Genomic DNA, 23,390 nt, shown 5'->3' with positions numbered 1-23,390 from the left:
GATCTTTTGCAGTAAGGGGTAGGGATAGTGTTCGGAGGGAAGTTTTCCTGAGTCGAAGAGTACAAGGCAGAGAGAGCAGAACGACATCCAAAGAGGTTGACATTGGGCCCCGCAAAGCTATGCCGTGGCAGCACAGAGCCTGAGAGGGAGATTGAATTCCTACTAAGGAAATCGAGTTTCAGAAGCTGAGAGCTGGGGTGTGAGACTAAGAGGCTGGGAGCTGAAGTTTCCAGCTAGCAGAGGATCAGAAGGAGGGGCAGCGCAGTCCCAACAGAGGTGACGCAGAGACTGCGTGGGGTTGACGCAGTTCTGCGCAGAACGATTGCAAAGGCTGGGGTGTGAGACCGGGAGGCTGAGAGCTAAAGTTTCCAGCTAGTAGAGGATCAGAAGGAGGGGCAACGTAGTCCCAACAGAGGTGAAGCAGAGACTGCGTGGGGTTGACGTAGCTCTGCACGAGGCTGGCACAGAGGCTCATTTCTAGCGAGATCAGAGCCGGTTCTTCCAGTGACAGGGTGAGATCATCTCACTATTTGTTTTGCCCAGTTTCTCTCTATATCGGATAGCCAGTTGGGCATCCAACAAATTGTACTTAGAATTACTACTGCTTAATAATAAAACCCTCAGCTGCTGCATCAGTTTTCCTGCATTTGGTTTTTCTAGGGACATTTGCCCAAAAATAACAGTGTAATGTGTTGTGTATTTCTTTCTTGCTCAGTTTCTTGTTTCCGCTTATAATTTAATTAGTGAAGACTGTAGTGTATTATTTTCGGTGTTTACTGTAGGAAACTATAAATAATTTGTTTAGTAATTAACATATATAAGGAACTTAATTAGTTGCTATAGTGGTGATTCGGGTAATCAAATTTTCACACTCAGGGCTATGGGGAAGTGACCCCCCAAACCTACTCCCGAAGCCCGCTCCCTAAAAACATTTGTGCTCCCTACCAATTTGGGAGCGATAAAGGGAGCTATTGAACATTGGAAACAATAATTTTTGTGTGGGGTAGCCTAATATTCAAGTCTATGGCCCTATTATCCATATGCAATTCATGGTAATGTTAAATTCTTAAAGTAAAAGGAATTTTATTCAATGTTGCACTAATCATTATCGGGATAATTTCGGCGCGGGGAAAAAATTGGAAAATATCGTAATAATCGGGAAAAAATCAGTAATAATCGGGAAAAAATCATTTGGTACAAAAATATTCATTTTTTTTCAATTTTTTTAATATCTAAACCATCTACAACATAAAATAAATACATTGACACATAAATATGATAAAAGAACTAATATATAAGATGTTTAATATCATTTCTAGTGCTAAAATCACACATAACAATGAATCATGTCCTGAATAGTAAGTCCTGACTCCTAAGTCCTAACTCAGCCTCAAAATATCAACAAAAAATATGATAATGTATCTTATGAGTCATAATGTCATATACAATGAAATGAACAAAATAACTAAAGTCTAATACTATTGATTTCGTCTGCCCCTCTTACGAGTAAATGCCATAGCTTTCCCTTTCCCTCTAGATGTAGACGTTGGTGCTGGTGGAATTGGAAGTGGAGTCTACTGTGCTCTAGAACCTGAAGAACTAGGAGTAGGAGCTATAAGAGGTAGACCACGTTCTCCACTGGTGGCAGGGGTAGCCCGGGCAGGTGGTGTCACCTCCTCCTCCTGTTGCTCCAACTCTTCCTGCTCCTCCTGCTCATGCTCCTGCTCCTCCCCCTCCACTACATCCTGCACTAACCAATCATCAACAGACTCCATGAGAGACCTCTCAGACTCAACCCTCCATGCAACAGTGGTGTCAATCCCATCCAATGAAATGGCCTCCATATCTGGTGTCCTCTCAAGTTGCCTCACCCACAATCGAAGATTGTAGTAGACGTAGACCATGTCATTAAGTTGCTGGGACTCCAACCTGTACAAAGATCATGAAATAATAAATTAATAATTAAAAAAAAATATTGTTTAACGAATTCAAAAATTATTTGGAAATTTGCAATATTTTAAATTTTTAAGTGTTAACTTGTTGCGCTTCTTGTTGTGTATTTTTTCAAATACACTCCAGTTGCGCTTACATCCTGAGGAGCTACATGTTTGGCTATGGATCCGAATAGCAAGCTTTTGCAGAAGGGGTACCCTGGCACCATACATTCTCGACCATGCATCTACAACAAAATTACAAATAAAATTTTAAATGAACATAAGAAAAAAATGGAATTTGAAGAGACAATGAAATTTGAAACAAACTAAAAAATACTTGGCATTTTAATCATCCTATCAGTCACGGCCATGTCAAAGCCGAATGTGCCACTTGCCATCCTATATGTCTCAATTTCTTTAGAGATTTTTGTACGTTCTACTGGAGATCGCACCATCCTCTGGACACAGGTTAAGAATCCACCTATGATCTCAGCATCAAATACGAACCCACACGCGTAAGAAAATGCGGGGTTCAGGAAAATCCCAACAGCATGAATGGGACGATGGAGTGTGTTGTTCCATCGTTCATCAATCACTCCCCATAGGAGGAGTTGTCTCTGAAACCCCTCATCTCCCTTATCATCATAGTAGGTCCGAATGGATTCTTTCGCCCTGTCCATGGCTTCATACAAATAGCCCATTGCGGGCTTCTCACCATTAACTAACCGAAAAACCTTTACCAAAGGTTCAGTAACGGTGCACACCTCCTGCACTCCCACCCAGAAGTCTTCCTGATATGATACTAGTCTGCATATGGACTCTCCCTCTAGTTTGCGGCTCATTGGCAAAGCATGCCACTCCTCTGAAAGAAACATTCTCTTCACATCCCACATAGAATTGAAGAGGAATTAAAGAGATATGAAACTGGTGGCAAACCGTGTAATGGCGGGACGCACCACATCTTTGTTGTTGGTGAATCTTCTCATTAAGTTAAGCACAAATGTATGGTTATATATAAATTTTGTAATGCTTTTGGATGACTCAACAATATCTTTGACAAAGGGAATTTTCCCTATGTCCTCCAACATCAAATCAATACAGTGTGCAGCACAAGGTGTCCAAAATAAAGTTGGATGCCTATCCATAAGCATCCTGCCAGCAGCAACATAATTTGTAGCATTGTCCCTTATGACTTGGACAACATTTTCTGCACCCACCTCCAAAATAAACACATCCAACAAATCACATAAAGTTTTTGCATCTTTGATTTGTGCAGATGCATCAACAGATTTGATAAACATAGTCCCCTTGGGACAACTAACCAAGAAGTTTATAAGGGTTCTCCCCTTTTGGTCAGTCCAACCATCTAACATCACAGTGCAACCTGTTTGTGCCCATGACTCCCTAAAATCCTCCAATCTTTTGGTGCAGTCAAGCTTTTCATTTTGAAGAATCCGGCGTCTCATGTGATGATAAGAAAGGATTTTGTACCCCGGGCCAACAGTTGCGATAACATCAAGAGCAGGCTGGAAAAATGGATTATTCCTTACAATGCTGAAAGGAATATCACTCCAAAGGAGAAATTTAGCCAACAATTTGTCAGCTTGTTCTTTTTCAGTTTGTTTTAGCATTGAACTGATAGATCGCTGTGAACCATGTGTGGTTCGAGGAACAAAAAATGATGAGGCAGCTACCGGGTTGGTTGATGCTGCAGTGGAACCACTGCCACTTCCTTGTTCAACTGACTTTCTTAGTTGCCTCTTCATTTCTTGTTTGGCCTCTCTAGCATGGTCTAAAGTTTCCAATGCTTTCATGGCTCTTCAGATGAGTTCAGGATTTGTATTTGAGCAAGGCCCTACATCAAATCTAGGGATTTGTGCAATGTGATATTTCAATCTGTACACCCCTTTGGACATATGGTGCCCACAAAATTTGCAAGACAAGTTTATTCTATCATTCGGAGCAGCAGGTTCACCAAATTCCCAGAAAGGGTCCATTTTCCTTGGCATGTTGATTTTGAACTCTGAAGTTGAAAACTTGAATGGTGTTTCGGTGAACCTATGGGAAAATAAGGATTACAATGTAGTATTTACAAGTTACAAACTTACAATTTAGTATTTTACTATTTACATTTTACAAAAACTAAAAAAAATTACATACAATTTAAGAAACCCCATTCCAAACCCAACCAAAAAAATAAAAAAAAATACATTGGGCAAATGTCAAAAACCCCATGGGCCCATTCCAAACCCAACCAAAAAAACTAAAAAAAAATTACAAAACAATGAAAACACAAAACTATTGTGCCCATACTGGTTTTAGACTCTCCTCCTTAGCTCACTCTTCGATTTAAGCCTCCAGGTAGTTGATTTAGCTCCAAAATCTCCAAGCCTCTATTTCTCCAACTCTCCAAGCTCCACCGCGCCCTCTGCTGTTGAAATGAACTAAAAAAAATCGTTTTTTCCTAATAAACACACGCTGCCTGACGCCTCAATGATTTTTTCGAAAAAATTGGCCCAAAAAAAATCCCGATTTTTACCCTCGATTTAATCGCTAATTTGAAAAAATCGAGATAATACGATATTATCGCAACTTTTTACTGATTTGTGCAACATTGCTTTTATTTTCATCCTTTTACTTAAATTTTTATCATTACCACGAAATCACTCAGGATGTTTGAGAGTGGTTCCGACCTCATTGGATTTCATATGGAGAAAGTGGAATTTAAGATCTCACAAAATCCAACAAACTAATTAGTTTTTCAGGATTTCAGGGTTGGGGGGATTGTAATGTTTCCATTGGATCTTGTCATGTACTAGGGTATGGAACTCGTATTTAATCAAGAGCACCAAGCCTTCTATGTACCTTGATGTTAGTGACATTGGTTGTTGAACTCCTGTATCATTACCCTACAAAAAATGTACCCATGACTCAAACAAAATCTTGACTTGACTTGCTATGTTTTTTCTATCTTATGTTAATGCTTAGACGGTGATATTAATGACAAAGATCCCAAGATAGGCAATGATTTTGATGATATGTAAGTATTTGTTGTAGCATGAGTTTTTTGGATGCTAGAGGCCATCTAGAATCTATTTGTTTATGTATTTTCGGTTCAGAGATGGATTGCACTCGATGCTATTTTGGCTATGTGCACCCTTACATGCTATATAAATGAGAACTTCTAATTGATGGACATGTGGTTGATGAAGATTATAACTACTATATGAATGATGTTATATGGTTTAATCCATGTTTTTAGGTTTTTTTTAATCACTAATTCATCATTCTACATGTTTTTGTTGACATATATGCATCATATATATATATATATATATATATATATATATATATATATTAAACTTTGCTCCCAAAATCACTCCTGACTCAATAACTTTTGAAAATGTCGCTCCCCACTCCTGCGTCTGCTCTCGCTCCCAAGCAACCTTGGATATCCTCACGAATGAACGGCTTCACACAAGGAATATCTAAATGGAGGAAACCGGTCAAACTTAATACCAACTGTAGTAAGGAGATTTGAGACTCTGGTGTACTAACATCAAGACAGAGCCATGGGATTGGCTGCTGCAATGGACTCTTATGAATAATAGGCTAAATACGGATATTTTTCACAGCCTTACATTGTGTCAACAAAACTATGAACCCAGTGTAGAAGTGAGATGAGACGAGACAGAACACCGCCTCAAGTCAGAAAGGGCAACCACCAATCTCTGGGAGGATTTTGGGTTGAGGAACTTCCTATTTGCATTGAATGAAACGACGAAAGAGGGCCTGTACTTTCTCTATTGAGGACCAATCATACTCTAGTATGCTGCTTTACTGTTGTTCATCACCCACACAACCTCTCTAATGTCCTTATTTGAGAATAAGCATCATGAAGAAGGTGGAGATGTAACCTATATCTAGGGTTGCTTGGGGATATCATAGTGGGTGGATATGTGTGAGAACAGGGATCGAGGGTTAAGGTTAGATGGAAGGAGGGAGTGGTGGGGGAAGATGGTGCACCATAAATATTTCAAGGAGTGAATAAAGGAGGTTAACAAGTCTTGTCTCCTGTGAGAGACAAAGAAGCATTTCTTGTAGTGGAGAAGATGACGATAGGTGGCATTAATGTTGGGGAAGTAGGGGTGAACATAGTTAAGTGCGCAATGAATTTGATCTTGTCCAAGGAGATTTTAGAGCCATAAAACATCAATCGATATCAATATGTAATGTCCCCATTTTTATTCTTCTTCATAGTACAACCAAGGTGGATTTCCAGGGCAGGGGATGGCTAGCTCAGTGGAGCAGGTTTATATCACCAGGGGTTCCGATGGAGTTTTGAGGAGTTTTTATGGGATCTGATGGCATTCACGTGGCATATTTCATCATCCGCACAGAGTGCCTTTCGTTTCGTCGCATTTCGACAACTTTTAAAAATACACATTAGTATGGGGCCTAAATTAATTATGCTCGAGGTGGCATTCCGGGAGATTAATTGATGGAACACCTCATTGTGATAGCTCGTTGGAACCGGAACGAGAAGATCTACAAGATGGGATGTTGAGAAGTGACTTCTAGTGGCCAAAGGGAGTATGGTGGGCGATTTGCCATTTTTCTTAATTAAAAATGACTTTAACTAGTCATTTAATTAACGAAAAATAATTAATTAGAGGAAATGGGCCAAAAGTGAATTAAGGAAAATAAAATAAGATAAAAAGGTCACTAAAGATAAAGATAATGGAGGAGCTTAATAATAAGAAAATAATAAAATAAGATGCTTCTAGAGGCTTGGAGATCTATCCATCGGATCTATAAAGGATGAGGAAAAGGTCATTTGGAGACATCTTGGATTTGTGTATTGTTTCTTGTATGAGATGTTGAGAACTCAGTTCTCTACTCCAGCAGTAGCCCTAGGACGGAAACCCTCGGGTGAGTCAGTGAGAGTGGGCGAGCACCCATCTCTTCCCTTGGTGGATCCATTCAGGGTTCACAGGTTGTAGTTTATTGATTTTCAACTTGTTTTAGAAGCCAATTGCAGCATTATTGTAGATCTATTTGAGGCCAGTTTATCTCAGCTATATGGGTTGTATGTGCATGTAAACCCTTGTTTATCTAATATAATAAAGCTGAGTATTTTCCTATTCATTGTGTTATGGGATTGCAATGCTCTATTTGTTTATTTTTACATGGCAATCTTCTGTTAAATGCATGATAATTTTCTTCATTTTGGACGTTACACAACATGATGGGTGCACGAACCATAAGAGTATTAGAGTGAGCCATTTCAAATGTTCAAGCTGTCAAAATACTTTAGACAAGCATCATCTTCAAATGTCTTACTAGCTTATGATTGTACACAAGTTAACAAGCTTAAGTATGGGAGGGTTATCACATGCCCTTATTAGGTGCTTCCAACCCTAAGGGGAGGAACAATTCCTAGGCTAACCCTTTTAGAAGATAAGTGTATGTGATAGGTGTTATGCACTGGGGTTTACTTCATGAATGGTGTCATAACCTTATGCTCGTTTATATCAAACTACTTTCTATTAGCACCTTTGTAGAGGGAGCGCTTAGTTGCTTAAGTTACCTTCCCTGGCCTTTGATTTTCCAAGTCTCCCAACCTTTTTTTTTCTTTACATAGTTTTTTTAACAAGTATAAATGATTATTATGTAATAATGAGATAACCCCTTTTAGTGATGAACAATTTATCACTTCATTGGGGCTGGGATGTTCTTAGAGACTTCCTTTTACTTTGATAGGCATGATATGCATGGATACTCCTGAGGACGAGTGGCTATATAAGAGGTGTTGTCGCACAGAATGTCTAGGCACCGCAACAACGATTCAGATCTGGGGCTGTCACCTGATCCCCAATCTCTCCGTTTAAGTTGTCTCCCTATGTAATATTCCTTATCAGGAATATTCCTCAAACACAAGCAAACTCCAACCAGAGATGGACTGGGAGGGCATTTACCAGATATGTCGCCTCTGAAAAGAGGACGAGATCCAGAGGCTACCTGGCCCTTTCCAGACTCTGTCTAAGAGTATAGGAGAAAACACACAAGTGGTATAATGGTCGAGAATGCTCAAAGAGATAAAAATAACAATGGTGCGGCGTATAACAATATAACCATAACAAATACTCGAGAAATGCAGAGAGAAATGCTAAGCCATTTTATTATACTAAGTAATAGAATGAGTACAGGAGGTGATCAGGAAGGTAGCACCTCGATTTGCACAAGGCAAGTGAAGAAATACACTCAGAATAGCAAAGGAATGGCCCCTCTCTGAATGGTGTCCAAGCTGCTGGAGAACTGCTGTGCTGCTGCTGCTGCTAGAAATCAGATGAGGATTTGGAGCTGGTCCCCTCCTCAGAAAGGCTGAAACTCTGGAATCAGACTCTACTCAAGAAACCCAGAAAAGCCCAGAAAGCTTTTCTGAAATGGCCGACCCCCGAAAATCACCCCCTTGGGGTTCTACGCAGTCCCTCAATGCTCTGCATTGCCACTAAATGAAACCCTCTAGAAATCTGCCTGAAACTCCTGCCAAAATCTCCAATATGCAAGGGCTAATCCCTTGCTCTATCTCTCAGCACAAATACTCCTGCAAACCCTCAACCCAAACTCTTGCCAGAAAGAACTGTGTCCCTCTCTCAGTGTTGCGCAGTCCTCTAAAACGTTGATGGAACTACTCCTGAAATGCTGATGAAACCACTGCTAAGATGCCAATGGAAATATCTTGCCCGAGCAGGCACTCGAAGTCCCCCGGGGCTAAGGGTGAGATCTTCGAATGGAGACACTCAATGCACTAAACAGTGCTACAGACTAGCTAAACAGCTAGCGTGCTCTAAGTCGAAATGACTATCACAAATGCACATAACTGAATGATCAACATGAGGGGGCTCCTCTCTCCTTTATAGCCTTTTCCTCTCTCAATTCCAAGGCTCACCTCCTCCTGCGTGATTCCTCTCTTGCCACGTGTTTCTTTCCTCCTACGCAGCCCCTCCATGTGTCTGCGTGGGCTCCATTTCTACGTCCCCCTTTTGCCCCCTTGGCTCCCCTTTAAGTCACAACGTTGAGCTACTAGGAAGTGACTTTTTATTCTAAAAGTGAGTTATGCCCCCCTTCCTCACTTTTTTATTTACAAATAACTATAGAAGGCAAAAATTGAACAAAAACGAATATTCCAATTAGCCATGGCTAATTATGAATATTAAACCCTACAGCAGGCTAAGAGGGCTAGACCCTACAAAATTGGAATGAAGGAGAACTAGTTGGAAATTAGCCAGTTCGGGAGACACAGTGAAGCGACCAAGTACTTGATTTAGAATTAGCACGATTTATAGGATTTGATTAGATTTTAAGAAATTGATGCGAGTGCCTTATGGAGTCAACTATCTTGCTAGGAAATTTAGGACCAAGTAATTGATTTGCAACTGCTGCTCGGATGAATGACTATGTTATATGAATTGTAGATCCTAAAGCTAATATGGGTAATTGATTTGCAACTGTTGCTCGGATGAATGACTATGTTATATGAATTGTAGATCCTAAAGCTAATATGAGATGCAAGAATCTTGGTTAATTTTAGTTAAATGCCTATCTAAGTTTTAACCCTTCGATCCTTTCGATATTGAGCCCGATTTCATAGTAATTGGCAGAAAGAAGATAAGGTGAAACACACTAAGGTGTGATTAACGATACCTCTCTTGAAAATCTAACATACTCGATGCCTCCGGTGCTATAGAGAGGTGTGGCTCTGACGACTGCAAGGTCACTGATTTAAGTACTATTAAAAGCAAGCTTCTCAAGCAAAGATGGATGGATACCTATCTCTCTATCGACCAAGCTTATGCTTGGAAGTAAATTTTATTTATGCAAAACTAATTTATATGCAAATGCACCAGATGATGAGAAGAAGTTAGACCCGAGGATTAGAAACACTTGTGTCGCAAAAGCCCTTAATCACCAAAATAAAATGTTCGCTTTATTGGATGAAGACTTAAAAATAAACCCCTGAAAATATTACAATTAAACCACAAGCTTATTTTAATTATTTTTTTATACAATTATAGCTCAAAGAGAACAAAAACTTCTTTGCAATCAATGTCAATAGATGCTCAAAAAATACTCAATTTATGAAACAGAAGATATGCATTTTATCACAATTCCATGACAGAGTACTTAATTTTCAGAAAATTAGTTTTTAGGACAGCAGTAAGAAAAACTTTATGACAACAACAATATGACAATGAAAACAGTAAGCTATCAATGATATCTTTATGCAAAAAATTTACTGAAAAGTTTCCAAACTTGCCCACATGAATTATAAAAAATTTTCAGCCTGTTATGATGTGATTTCCAGAATTATATTAGATCTGATATACTTATTACAACCAACAATTAAAACATGAAATAAGTCTAATGATGAATGCCCAACTCAAGAAATTAATTCCTTAACGTATTAGACAACTTAGGAACTGCTTTTAGGATAACCCACATGAAATTTTGCCACTATTATATTTCAGACTTCAGAAACAAAATTATTCAGAGATAACAGTGACCCAAAATGTAGATTTAAGCAAAATTTTTGATACATATCAAATACAAATGACTTATTAATGTATTTTAACAATTTTTTTAGTTAATTTCAAACTACTTAGATGTGTTTTTCACCACTATTAGAAAAGTATATGACGGCTGTAGCAAACAGTGAGGAAAAAGATGGGTTAGAGATCCAACCCTTAAGCCCTATGCATTGAAGATCACTTGTCCAGGTTACCAAACAAAAATTCAATACCTGAAACACAAATTTTTACCAAATTTTCTACAAAACCCACCAATGAATAGCTTCAGAAAATTAAATATTCAAATAAAAATTGGAGCAAGGGGAATCTAGGGCAAATGAGCGCTAGCACAGGGCCAATAAAACTAGCGTTGGGCTAGGAGAAGGCAAATCCGGGCTTCGGAGCCCCAAAACTTGAAACCCTTGTTCTGAAAAAATTATTTTGCTTCAGATCTTCAGATTTATTGCAAAATCTTTAATTGCTGGCCCTGCAAACAAATTTGGGACAAGATATTTCTCTCCATGGCTTAGATCTGTCTCAAAACCCCTAGATCTGCTTGAAAAAATCCCAGATCTGAAGATTTACTTGGCTGATTTCCCAGATCTATTCCTGCAAACAATATTTGAGCCCAGATCTTGCCCTCCAGGGTCTAGATCTAGCTCAGATTTGAAGATTTACTTGGTTGATTTCTTAGATCTATTTCTGTACACAATCTTTGAGCCCAGATCTTGCCCTCCAAGGTCTAGATCTAGCTCAAATCTGAAGATTTTCTTGGTTGATTTCTCAGATTTATTACTGCACAAGTGAAAAGAGAAAAATCCAATACCCAATATGTACAAAACTAGAGAAAATCCCAAAATCGAAGTGTTAAAAATTCAAAATTATGTTACAAATTTTCAGTTCTAGACAAGTAAATAACAGATCTATACAAATAATTTACAAATCTATCAGATCTGAGGAGTATGAGTCCAACTCCGCTCCCAAATATGGTAATCTAAGGCTCTTAATAGCCAGATCTATCAAAATTTCTACAAAATATTTAAAAGATTTTGAAATTTTAGAGAGGTACTAGCCCAAAAACACCCTGCAGAAAAAGATCATCTTTAGATAAATCCTGAGGCTTATATGAAGAAGGCTCTTTAGAAAATATGTGTTGAGAGTTGGCTGGTCCAACCAAAGACTATCCCCAAACGTCCAATGAGAACCTGAGAGATTCTGCAAACACTAGATCAATCATCAAATCAAGTAGAGAAATAGAACAACAATAAAATTTTGAAGAAATAGAGATACCTGCTACTTCAATCAAAATTAAAAATGTTACCCTAGATCCAACAAACTGAATAAGATACCTGTATTTAGATTATTCTAAGAGAGCTATTGATTGACAATTTTCACATAATATTAAGCAGAAATTAAAACAATGTTACCATAAATTCATGAAGAGGAACACTAGAGCACGTTGAAGCCCCAAAGACTTTTGCATTAATTCAAAAAATTATACAAGAGAGCTTGAGAGCTTAGTACATGATTCAAAGATTGGATTAACTAACTGACAAATGACCTCATATTTAAAGATAAATCCTCCAATGGCTAGTTCGAGTGATCCTCATCAAAGCAATCTCGACCGTTGATGATGATCAAAATTTCTTTTAATCTCATTCGTTGAAATTTTAAATTTTTGAGGAAATTTGAATTTTTCAATTAAATGCATTTAAAATTTTTGAATTAATTTCCTCAAAATTTTGACTTTGACTTAATTCCAGGGACGAAAGGCTTAAAATTTAGCAAAATAATTAATTTACCTTAGTATTTGGACCTCTTGAAATTTAATTTTTAAGAACCGACGAATTTTACCTTCGGAGAATTTAAATTTACCTGAGACCTAGAATTAATTAAATTTTTGGCTTAGGATTTATTTAATTTTGGCCAGAAAATTTAATTAATTAACTCATGAGGGGATAAATTATTTTTCCAACCCTCAAGACACTTTACATCATGATTTTTACATTTTTTACATCTCAAGGGGGAAAACCCGTTTGCAAAAGACCCTCACAAACTACCCAATTCTACGACACAAGTATAATCCAGCAGACCAAACAATTTGTAATAAAATAACCTAAGCAAATAGTTAGGACTATTCCCAAATCACTTTTACATAGACTTGATCTAGAACACTACGACTCCCCTAACATCCCAGTGACAAAATCCATTCCGACTTTGGGGTAAGGCTGAAAGAAAACTCTGCCGACCATCTGAGAATGGATTGGTGAGACAAAAGACCTCCCGGAATGTAGATCGTCACCAGAAAAGTAGGTTTACCCAGGTAATTACATACACGACATAGAGATGCTGAGATTATTTACATTATACACATGCAAAATAGGTTTACATTATAAAATGATGATCAAGCTGATGATGATAGCTGGATGACACGAAGACATTGATCAGGCGCTATCCCTTTTGCGAAAAAAGAGGGTGTATTGCTATGGGTCGTTGACACGTAGTGGTCAACATCTGACTCTACTTGGGGACACGTTGCTGCACTGGAGTAATGTGAGAATCCAGAATCCGCATCCATGTAACACACAATATAACATAAGTAGTGTCCATCCAAAAAATCATCATATAACGTTAAGCACAAGAAATATATGATATAAGCTCTTCATTTATTAACTATCCTAATAACTTGGAAACATAAATCTAACTACAAAATGAAATACTGGAATAACAGGGCATAATGTTAGAAATACAATACAAGATACCCCATGGCATCAGATGCGTTCAATATAGTGCATACTGAGCATTTGCCTGCTTTCAAGCAAATCTGTCGGCTGTTCTCGGATGTGCCTTGTCCAATTCTGCATACGGTAGGACTTTTCCTATTTGAAAATCAAGCTGTTTGCGATCATTTGATGCATCAAATCCCTTTCTCATTCTCTTTCTCTTGCGTTTTTTCTTTGTGGTAGGCTGTATCACTGATGATGTGGAACATTCTGCTTCAAAACTCTCAGATGAAGTATGTAAGATATGCGTGACATGTCTTTCTTCATTTTGCATCCACTCTGTCAAGAAAGATGGATCAATCACACAGGTGTCATGAGTAATAACTTGACCTTTTTTAATTTCTCCTTTGATCATGTTATTCTTAGTTAAATCTTCGTTAATGGAGTTAGCCTCTTTCTCGGGATATTCGCAACAGGATAGGACCTGTGATTTCCTCTCTTCCAGCCTCTTATGTAGTGAACCCATTTCTCTGTCATGTTTTACAATTAACTTCGCTTGATTGAGTTCAGTTTTCACAAATCTTTCTTGCAGAGTGACATGATTAGCTTGCATAGCCTTTATTTGATTCTGAATAATGGACATTTGATTAGAATGATTAACTTCCATTATTTTTAATCTGTTTTCGATGATATGTATTCCATCTGTATTTATGACACATGGTACCTGCTTTTCTTCTATGGCCAATAATCTATTCTGAAGAGATATTTGACCAACTTCCATGTCCTTTATAATTTTATCATTCTTTGCTTTCATGCCCATGAAACAGTTTTGCATATAGTTTATCTCTTTCTTATGATTTGCTTGCATGGTAGCTAACTGATTATTATAATCAAATCTCATGATGGTCATTTCTTCATCCATAGTTGACAATTTGTTTTGAATCGAACTTATTTCTTCTTGATAACTTGCTTCCATGGCAGTCACTTGATTTGAATGATTGAATTCCATGATCGTCATCTTTTCCTCTAGGACTAATAACTTGCTTTGCATAGAATTAATTTCCCTGTCATGATTAGCTTTCATGGTTTCCATTTCCTTAGCGTGCTGACTCTGCATGTTTGTTACGTGATCAGAGTGTTTATTTTTCATGATTTCCATCTCCTTGTCACGTTTTTCCATGTGGGTGTACAAAGTCCTAATATCCTTGACATAATCAGTTACAAATTTTTCTTGATTAAGTTCCATATTTTTTACCAAATGTGTTTGACTGAATTGCATGTCTTTAACCAACTGCTTTAGTTCTTCTATAATTTTCTTATCGTTTTCCTTTTCATTGTCGACACTGATTTGATAAGTTGTTCCTGCTTTTCCACTATCATGGACTTGTCTTGCAACGGTACAAGTGGATGGCACATTCTGATATGGAGAATTGTCTTGAAATCTTTGATTGACAGTTGGATATTTTACAAGATCACTTTCATTCTGTTGCATAATTTTAGGGGCACAAGGCGAGCTACCTTGATAACCATATCTATCTGAAATAGCATTGATGATGTCTTGTCAATAAGCAAAAGAATCTTCAGGACAATTATTAAACCAATTCAAAGCATCACCCTCTAAAGAAAAGGCAAATAGGCACATCTTGACATCTTCATGTTTATATTGGGGAGAACTACAATATTTGATTATTGTATGAGTAAACTTGCATCAATGCTTTCTAACAGCGACTGAATCACCACCTGAGAACAAAGACAATTTACGAATGGCCTCTTCTGGTATATCATGGAGAAAATCAATAAAATGACACGGGGTAAACCAATCATCCATGATGACTTGCTTGAAGGGATAAGGAGGGACCAAATGGATGCTAGAGAGAGATCCTTGCTCAAGAAAATCAAGAGATCAACAAGAAGCGAGCTTCTATTAGAAATTCTTGTAAGAAATTAAAGAAGTGGAGTCAACACTTGAACATGAATCTAGCTCTAAGATCCAAAAGGCAAACAACTAGATATAAGGGAGGGTTTCTTGTTTGAGAAATAATGGATGAATAAGTGGAGTCGCCACCAAACAAGAAATGAACCGATATGTCCAGGTGCTAAAGTTGCAGATGAAACGATTAATGAGATGGCGAAAGGCAATGTGATGAAAAGATCAAATGACATTAGGAAAGGTTGTGCTGCTTGATAGGCTAATGGATGGCAGAAAAGATGAGACGATTAAAACGATGTCGAAGAAACCAAAGACATAAAAAAATTATGTCCTCAGTGGCAATGCCAAGAAGTGTTGGCTTTGCCTGCTCAATTGAGAGATGAGAAAGATGAAAGATGAATGTCGTAAAGCCAAGGCCCAATAAATCGGTCCTCGGCAACGACACCAAAAAATGTTGCCGTTGCTGGTAAAAATGATAAATATGATATGAGGAGAAGGAAAATAAAATGTCGTTGAAGTACCGAGAATAAAATATCCCCGACAACAGCACCAAGAAATGTTGGCATTGCCGGTAAAAATGCTAAAGATGATATGAGGAGAATGAAGATAAAATGTTGTTGAAGCACCGAAAATAAAATATTCCCAGCAACGACAACAAGAAATGTTGTCGCACAGAATGTCCTGGCATCGTGACAACGACTCAGATCGGGGGATGTCACCTTGATCCCCAATCTCTCCGTTTACGCTGTCTCCCTACAGTAGGCTAAGGGGGGTAGACCCTACGAAAATGGAATGAAGGAGAACCAGTTGAAAACCAACTAGTTCGGGAGACACAGTGAAGCGACCGAGTGCTTGATTTAGATTTAACAAGATTGATAGGATTTGATTAGATTTTAAGCAATTGATGCCAGTGCCTTATGGAGTCAGCTATCTTGCTAGGAAATTTAGGACCAAGTAATTGATTTGCAACTGCTGCTTGGATGAATGACTATGTTATATGAAGTGCAGATCCTAAAGCTAATATGAGATGCAAGAATCTTGGTTAATTTTAGATAAATGTCTATTTAGTAAAATTAAATATTCAAATAAGAAATGGAGCAAGGGGAATTTAGGGCAAATGAGAGCTAGCACATGGCCAATAAAACTAGCGTTGGGCTAGGAGAAGGCAGATCTGGGCTTAGGAGCCCCAAACCTTGAAACCCTTGTTTTGAATTTTTTTTTTTGCTTCAGATCTTCAGATTTATTGCAAAAATCTTTAATGGCTCGCCCTGCAAACAAATTTAGGATAAGATATTGCCCTTGAGGGCCTAGATCTGTCTCAAAACCCCCAGATCTGCTTGAAAAAAATCCCAGATCTGAAGATTTACTTGGCTGATTTCCTAGATCTATTCCTGCAAACAATCTTTGAGCCTAGATCTTGCCCTCCAGGGTCTAGATCTAGCTCAGATCTGAAGATTTTCTTGGCTGATTTCTTAGATCTATTCCTGCACATAATCTTTGAGGCCAAATCTTGCCCTCCAGGGTCTAGATCTAGCTTAAATATGAAGATTTTCTTGGCTGATTTCTCAGATCTATTCCTACACAAGTGAAAAGAGAAAAACCCAATACCTAATATGTACAAAACTAGAGAAAATCCGAAAAACCCAAGTGTTAAAATTCAAAAGTATGTTACAAATTTTCAGATCCACACAAGTAAATAACAGATCTATAAAAATAATTTACAAATCTATCAGATTTAAGGAGTATGAGTGCAACTCCGCTTCCAGATCTAATAATCTAAGGCTCTTAATAGCCAAATCTATCAAAATTTCCACAAAATATTTAAAAGATTTTGAAATTTTAGAGAGGTACTAGCCCAAAAACAGCCTGCAGAAAAATATCATTGTTAGATAAATCCCGAGGCTTATATGAAGTAGGCTCTTCAAAAAATATGTGTTGAGAGTTGGCTGGTCCAACCGAAGACTATCCTCAAACGCTCAATGAGAACCTAAGAGATCTTCTACAGACACTAGATCAACCATCAAATCAAGTAGAGAACTAGAACAAAAATAAAATTCTGAAGAAATATAAATACCTGCTACTTCAATCAAAATTAAAATTGTTACCCTAGATCCAACAAACTGAATAAGCTACCTGCATTCAGGTTATTCTAAGAGAGCTATTGAATTACAATTTTCACATAATATTAAGCAGAAACTAAAACAATGTTACCATAAATTCATGAAGAGGAACACTACAACACGTTGAAACCCCAAACACTTTTGCATTAATTCAAAAAAGTATACAAGAGAGCTTGAGAGCTTAGTACACAATTCAAAGATCGGATTAACTGACTGACAAATGACCTCCTATTTAAAGATAAATCCTCCAACGGCTAGTTCGAGTGATCCTCGTCAAAGCAATTTTGATCTTTGATGAGGATCAAAATTTCTTTTAATCTCATCTGGCGAAATTTTAAATTCTTGAGGAAATTCGAATTTTTCAATTAAATGCATTTTAATTAATTCAAAAATGAAAATTTTGAATTAATTTCATCAAAACTTTGACTTTGACTTAACCCCAAGGACCAAAGGCTTAAAATTTAGCAAAATAATTAATTTACCTTAGTCCCTGGAGCTCTTAAAATTTATTTTTCAAGGGCCGACGAATTTTTCCTTCGGAGAATTTAAATTTACTTAAGACCTAAAATTAATTAAATTTCTGGCTTAGGATTTAATTAATTTTGGCCAGAAAATTTAATTAATTAACCTATGAGCAGATAAATTATTTTTCCAACCCTCAAGGCACTTTACATCATGATTTTTACATTTTTTACATCTCAAGGGGGAAAAGCCATTTGCAAAAGACCCTCACAGACTATCCAATTCTGCAACACAAATATAATCCAACAGATCAAGCAATTTGTAATAAAATAACCTAACCAAATAGTTAGGACTATTCCCAAATCACTTTTACATAGACTCGATCTAGAACACTAGGACTCCCCTAAGATCTCAGTGACAAAATCCATTCCGACTTTGGGGTAAGGCTGAAGGAAAACTCTGTCGACCATCTGAGAATGGATCGGTGAGACAAAAAACCTCCCGGAATGTAGATCGTCACCAAAAAAGTAGGTTTACTCAGGTAATTACATATACGACATAGATCTGTTGAGATTATTTACATTATACACATGCAGAATGGGTTTACATCATAAGATGATGATCACGCTGATGATGATAGCTGGATGACATGAACATATCGATCAGGCGCTATCCCTTTTGCGAAAAAAGGGAGTGTACTGCTATGGGTCGTTGACACGTAGTGGTGAACAAGAAGGATAGAGCTCAAGCTATAATTTGGCTTTATCTTGTTGTACATCCCTTGCCATTCTTTTGCATTTTCATATTTGTCTTATGCTTTTCCTTTTCTTGCGGCTGGATCTCGGGTATATACATCCCCTTCTTCTAATATGACAAGGTCAACAGGGAATCAACATGAGCATTGACAACAACCAATAAAAAGATGGGATAAAGAGGGTAAGGGGAATGGTGCTAAGTGTAAGTATGATTATTATAAAATGCTACCATCATTAGACCCTCATGTTTGTGCCACTCCTGGATAGTGAAAGGAAGACCCTAAGGAAGGTCACATTGAATTGGGGGCACATGATAACCACCAAGGTGAAGTAAGGGAACAAATATACAACCAATAGTGGTCTATCTTTCAATTCAAGTTGTGATCCATACTAGAATGCCTTTAAACATTAAATGAAAACACTTGAATATAAAAATGGTTAATGTAGCTTACAATAGATGACCCACCTTCATCGGATGAGTAAGTTAGATGAATAAATGCACTGACTGGAAAGTAGATGAGAGACGTTTCAGGTTGGCTATCTGTGGATCATGGTAGGGCTGCTTGCTGGCAAATTGCATCATAGGAGAAAAATTTCCTCCTAGGGTTATCCATACATGTGGGTGGGTAACTGGGACCATTTGGGACACATAACCAATTGAGCTTAATGTATTTGAGTAGTCTTGTTTACAGTAATAAATTGATACCATGCACATTTATGTGATGCTGAGCAAACAGAGTTCTTCAAATAGTTGAGAACACTATTATTTCCTATCTTTGTTTTTAATCATTACTCTATGGGATAACTAACACATAATATCTGTTCTTTTATTTTTGAAGGGGGCCCCACTGGTGAATCGCATTCAGCATTGGATTTGAGCATCCAATATTGGACAAGCAGAGGGTGGGCTTTTGCTGATGTCAACTATGGAGGAAGCACTGGTACTTTCTTCTTGTCATTTTTGGTTGTTAAAATGTCTTATTACATAAATAGCTTTCTAGTAGATCAACTATTTACCATCAAAATATGCAGATCTTTAATAACACACTCACCAAGGCATGTGCAATGTACACACATTCCAACTCCTGTAGACTTTCCCTCACCTGCAGATTACTTACCCATGATTTATTATTTTTGGTTGAACATCAAGAAAATTAAATAAGCTTAAAATATAAATTTCTAGATCGGTTATTGGATATTTCATTTAATTTTCCTTCACATCATTATTAAATAATATTGTAAAGGGTTGGAAGGTGAATATAAAGGCATTTTGTAGTAGCTTATTGGAGGCTAAGTCTAACTGACTGTATGGAATTATATAGATAAAGGTATAGAATATTGAGGACTTTGTTCCAATCTAAGAAAAAATGTTGAAATACATGATGCCACAATATAGTGCTAAGAGTTGGTCTCAGGAAACGTTCAAGCACATATGAAGTACGGAATCAGATATCAAATTTGGTGATAGAAATGTGTTGCATATAGAACTAATATTGCATTGATTCTGTTACAAAGACTAATATTATTTCACAGAGATGTCTAGAACAGTTGTCATCACATTGTCAAAACTTACAAGAACAATAAATTATGTATCATTAGGACATAGTACAGGTATGCAAAGCTTGGGAACCAGTGACGATAATGAAACCATTCTGTCACTGCTTGTTCCTAGCTGTAATGCCAATACATTTTGTTCTTTATTTGTTATTAAAAATATGAGTTTTTTTTAATTATTGACCCAACACAAGGTAAACTGGTAAATAATAACGATTTATTTAAAATAACTTGATGGTTAGCTGGCATAACTATTTAACATAACATGAAGCTGATCGACATATCACAACTAAACACTGTAATCTGGCATGTTAATTAAGATTTGTGCCCATCTGTATTCATTATTATTATCTGTGAGATTTTTCTTTGATATTATTCTTCAAATTAGATAAGATAATTATATTAATGTCCAGTGAGTGACCAAGAAAGGAGGTCAGTGGGACTCAAAAGTGGTTCGTTCCTCTATATTTCTACTAAAAACCATCTTCACCAAGATGTGGAATAGTGTTGGTGTGGGAGATATTGCAGTAAGAGGGGACTATATCTTCACTATATGGGCTACGTTCAACATTTATGGGGTTAGTTCTGCTGCAATGCCATTCGTTCAAGGATTCTTGTTTAGATTAAGGAAGGATGTTGTGTATAGGGCCATCCCTATATTGAGTTGGGTATCCATAAATCTTTTCACTTTTGTATCTTGTCCAAGGCCAACATATATTTGAGTTGGGTATGCGTGTTGTGAGGCCAAGGAATGACTCCCAAATGTACATTTGCATTAAATTAAACATGATTATATAACATGAGGAGGTGTGACCTTTGGGATTCATATTCCAAGGTCGCTTCCTATTCTAACTCTTCATTTTCCTTAATTTACATATTTACAATTTTCTCACCCAATCCTTGAGGATTAGGTGTCTAACATTCCCCACCTTAATCTGAAGGGGTGTTTGTGAGTCCAAGCATCATTTTGAATCTTTCAAACTTTTTTTTCCAAGTGCTTTGGTGAAGATGTCTGCAATTTGCTCATTTGTGGAACAATGTCGTAGATGAATAGTCTTGGCCTCTACATGATGTCAAATCAAATGATACTGTGTTGATATGTTTGGTTCGATCATGGAATTTGAGATTCTTGGCCAACTTAATTTTAGAAGTATTGTCAATAAAAGGAGAGTAGAGTTAACTTGTTCTTCTTGGAAGTCTTCAAGAACTTTCCCGAGCCACACAATCTCCTTTGTGTTTTCTGCAACTGCCACATATCTTGCCTTTGTTGTGGAATCTGCTGGAACTGACTGTTTGTGTGACCTTCATGAGATAGCTCTTGATCCAAGACTCATACCCTGAAGTAGACACTCCATTTTCCTTATCTCCATCAAAATTTGAAACAAAATATCCAATTAGGTTGAAGTCATCCACCTTTGAAAATTTGGGTCCAAAGTTTTGAGTTCCTTGCAAGTACTTTAGAAGTCTTTTTGCAACAGACAAATGTCTTTCACAAAACTTTTGCATAAACCTGGAAAGGATATCAATAGCAAATGAAATATCTAGTTTGGTAGTGGTGACTCGTGAGGTAGATAAGACTTCCCACAAGTTGTCTATACTTAGTTGCATCCTCAAATTCATTTCCTTCTTTAGATGTGAGCTTCAGATTTTGTTCCATTGGAGTGGACAAAGGATTGCATTCAACCATGCCAAACTTGTTCAACAATTCTCCAATGTACTTCTTTTGAGAGAGGAATATATACCTTGGATGTTGGGTCACTTTAATGCCTAAGTAGTAGTGAAGGTGTCCCAAATCTGTCATCTCAAATCCTTTCTTCAACTCTTTTTTTATGGATGCAATATAGTTTTCATTGTTCCCTATTATCAATAGATCATCTACATATACTACAAGATAAACAATAGCTTTGCCAACTTTCTTGACAAATAAAGTTGCATCATCAAGATTAAAGTGTTTGAAATTTAATTTCAGAAGATGCTTAGTCAATTTTTCATACCAGGCTCATGGTGCTTGTTTTAGGCCATATAAGGATTTGATGAGTTTGCATACTTTATGTTCTTGTCCTTTCACAACAAAGCCTTCTAGTTGATTCATGAAGACATCTTCTTTCAAATATCCATTCAAGAAAGCAATCTTCACATTTGTAGGATGGACTTTCCATCCATTCCACGTTGCCAAGGCAAAGAGAGTCTGAATGGTGGCCCATTTTGCTGTGGGGGCAAAGGTTTTTTCATAATCAACACTTTCTCTCTGTGCAAATCCTTTTGTCACGAGCCTTGCTTTGTGCTTGTCAAGTGAACCATTTGATTTGTACTTATTCTTGTAGACCCACTTGTAGCCAATTGGTTTGGTTCCAAATGGAGGGTCCACCAACTTCCATGTTCCATTCTTTATGAGATAATCATACTCCTGCATTGCTTCTTTCCATTCATTATGAGAAACAACTTCTTTAAAGGAAGTTGGTTCAAAATTAGTAGACTAAATTCAATTCACAATCATATGAAACATCCATATCATCAACTGAATTAGAATCATCTACATCACCTCCATTTTTTGGTGGAAATTATAGTTCGTCTCTTTTCGACGTCATTAGGGTGAACACTTTCAATTGTTTTGGTAAGCCATTTTGGGGGGACTTTTTGAGATGGTCTAGGTTTCTCTATTGATTGAGATGGGGTTGCATCAAGATTTAGCCTTCCAATCCTCTCAATCACATCACTTAAAGGGTCTTCCTGATTTGAAGGAGTGGTCAGAACTTCATGAGGGGGAGACAGTGCTTCAGAAGGAGATTCCATAGATTGATCCAAGATAGGGATCCCCCTTCAAGATGTGGAATCTCATTATCAAATTCATGATAAGTTTTTGCATGACTGAATCTATCCAAATGATCAAGCTGTCACTCAACAATATTGTTAGTCTTGGAAGATTCAAGAAAAATCACATCTCTAAAAAATATAAACTTCTTATTTACCTCATCATAGAGATGATATGCTTTGGTGGTATCTGAATACCCCAAGAAGATGCACTTTCAACTCCTTGCATCAAGCTTGCTTCTTTGTTCCTTAAGAATCAAGACATAATAGGTGGAACCAAAAATCCTTAGATGCCTTATTGAAGAAATGTGGCCTTACAACATTTCATAAAGAGTCTTGTTTTTTGGACATCTATTTTTGATATATATTGCACACAGAACTGCATTAACCCAAAACATCAACTTTACATTTTTGAAGAACATCATTGAGCGATCCATATTCATTCTTTCAGCTACACCATTTTGTTGAGGATTGTAAGGAACAATAGTTTGATGTTGAATCCCATGTTGGAAAAGATAGTTTTCAAATTCA

General features: G+C 37.2%; 1 protein-coding gene across 2 annotated transcripts in view; it reads left to right on the top strand.

Annotated features, from left to right (window-relative positions):
• Positions 1-23,390, top strand: part of LOC149262979 (peptidase uncH-like) — a 485,862-nt gene that overhangs the window by 243,023 nt on the left and 219,449 nt on the right. For both annotated transcript variants that reach the window (XM_089425556.1, XM_089425550.1), the window contains exon 12: positions 19,334-19,435. In XM_089425556.1, the coding sequence (XP_089281682.1) occupies positions 19,334-19,435 (102 nt within the window). The remainder of the gene's footprint in view (positions 1-19,333; positions 19,436-23,390) is intronic.

Source organism: Pinus tabuliformis, chromosome 6, assembly GCF_031772625.1.
Source record: "Pinus tabuliformis cultivar Carrire ecotype Pingquan chromosome 6, CPIR1, whole genome shotgun sequence".
Lineage (NCBI taxonomy): Eukaryota > Viridiplantae > Streptophyta > Pinopsida > Pinales > Pinaceae > Pinus > Pinus tabuliformis.
This window is presented reverse-complemented; position numbering and strand designations above follow the sequence as displayed.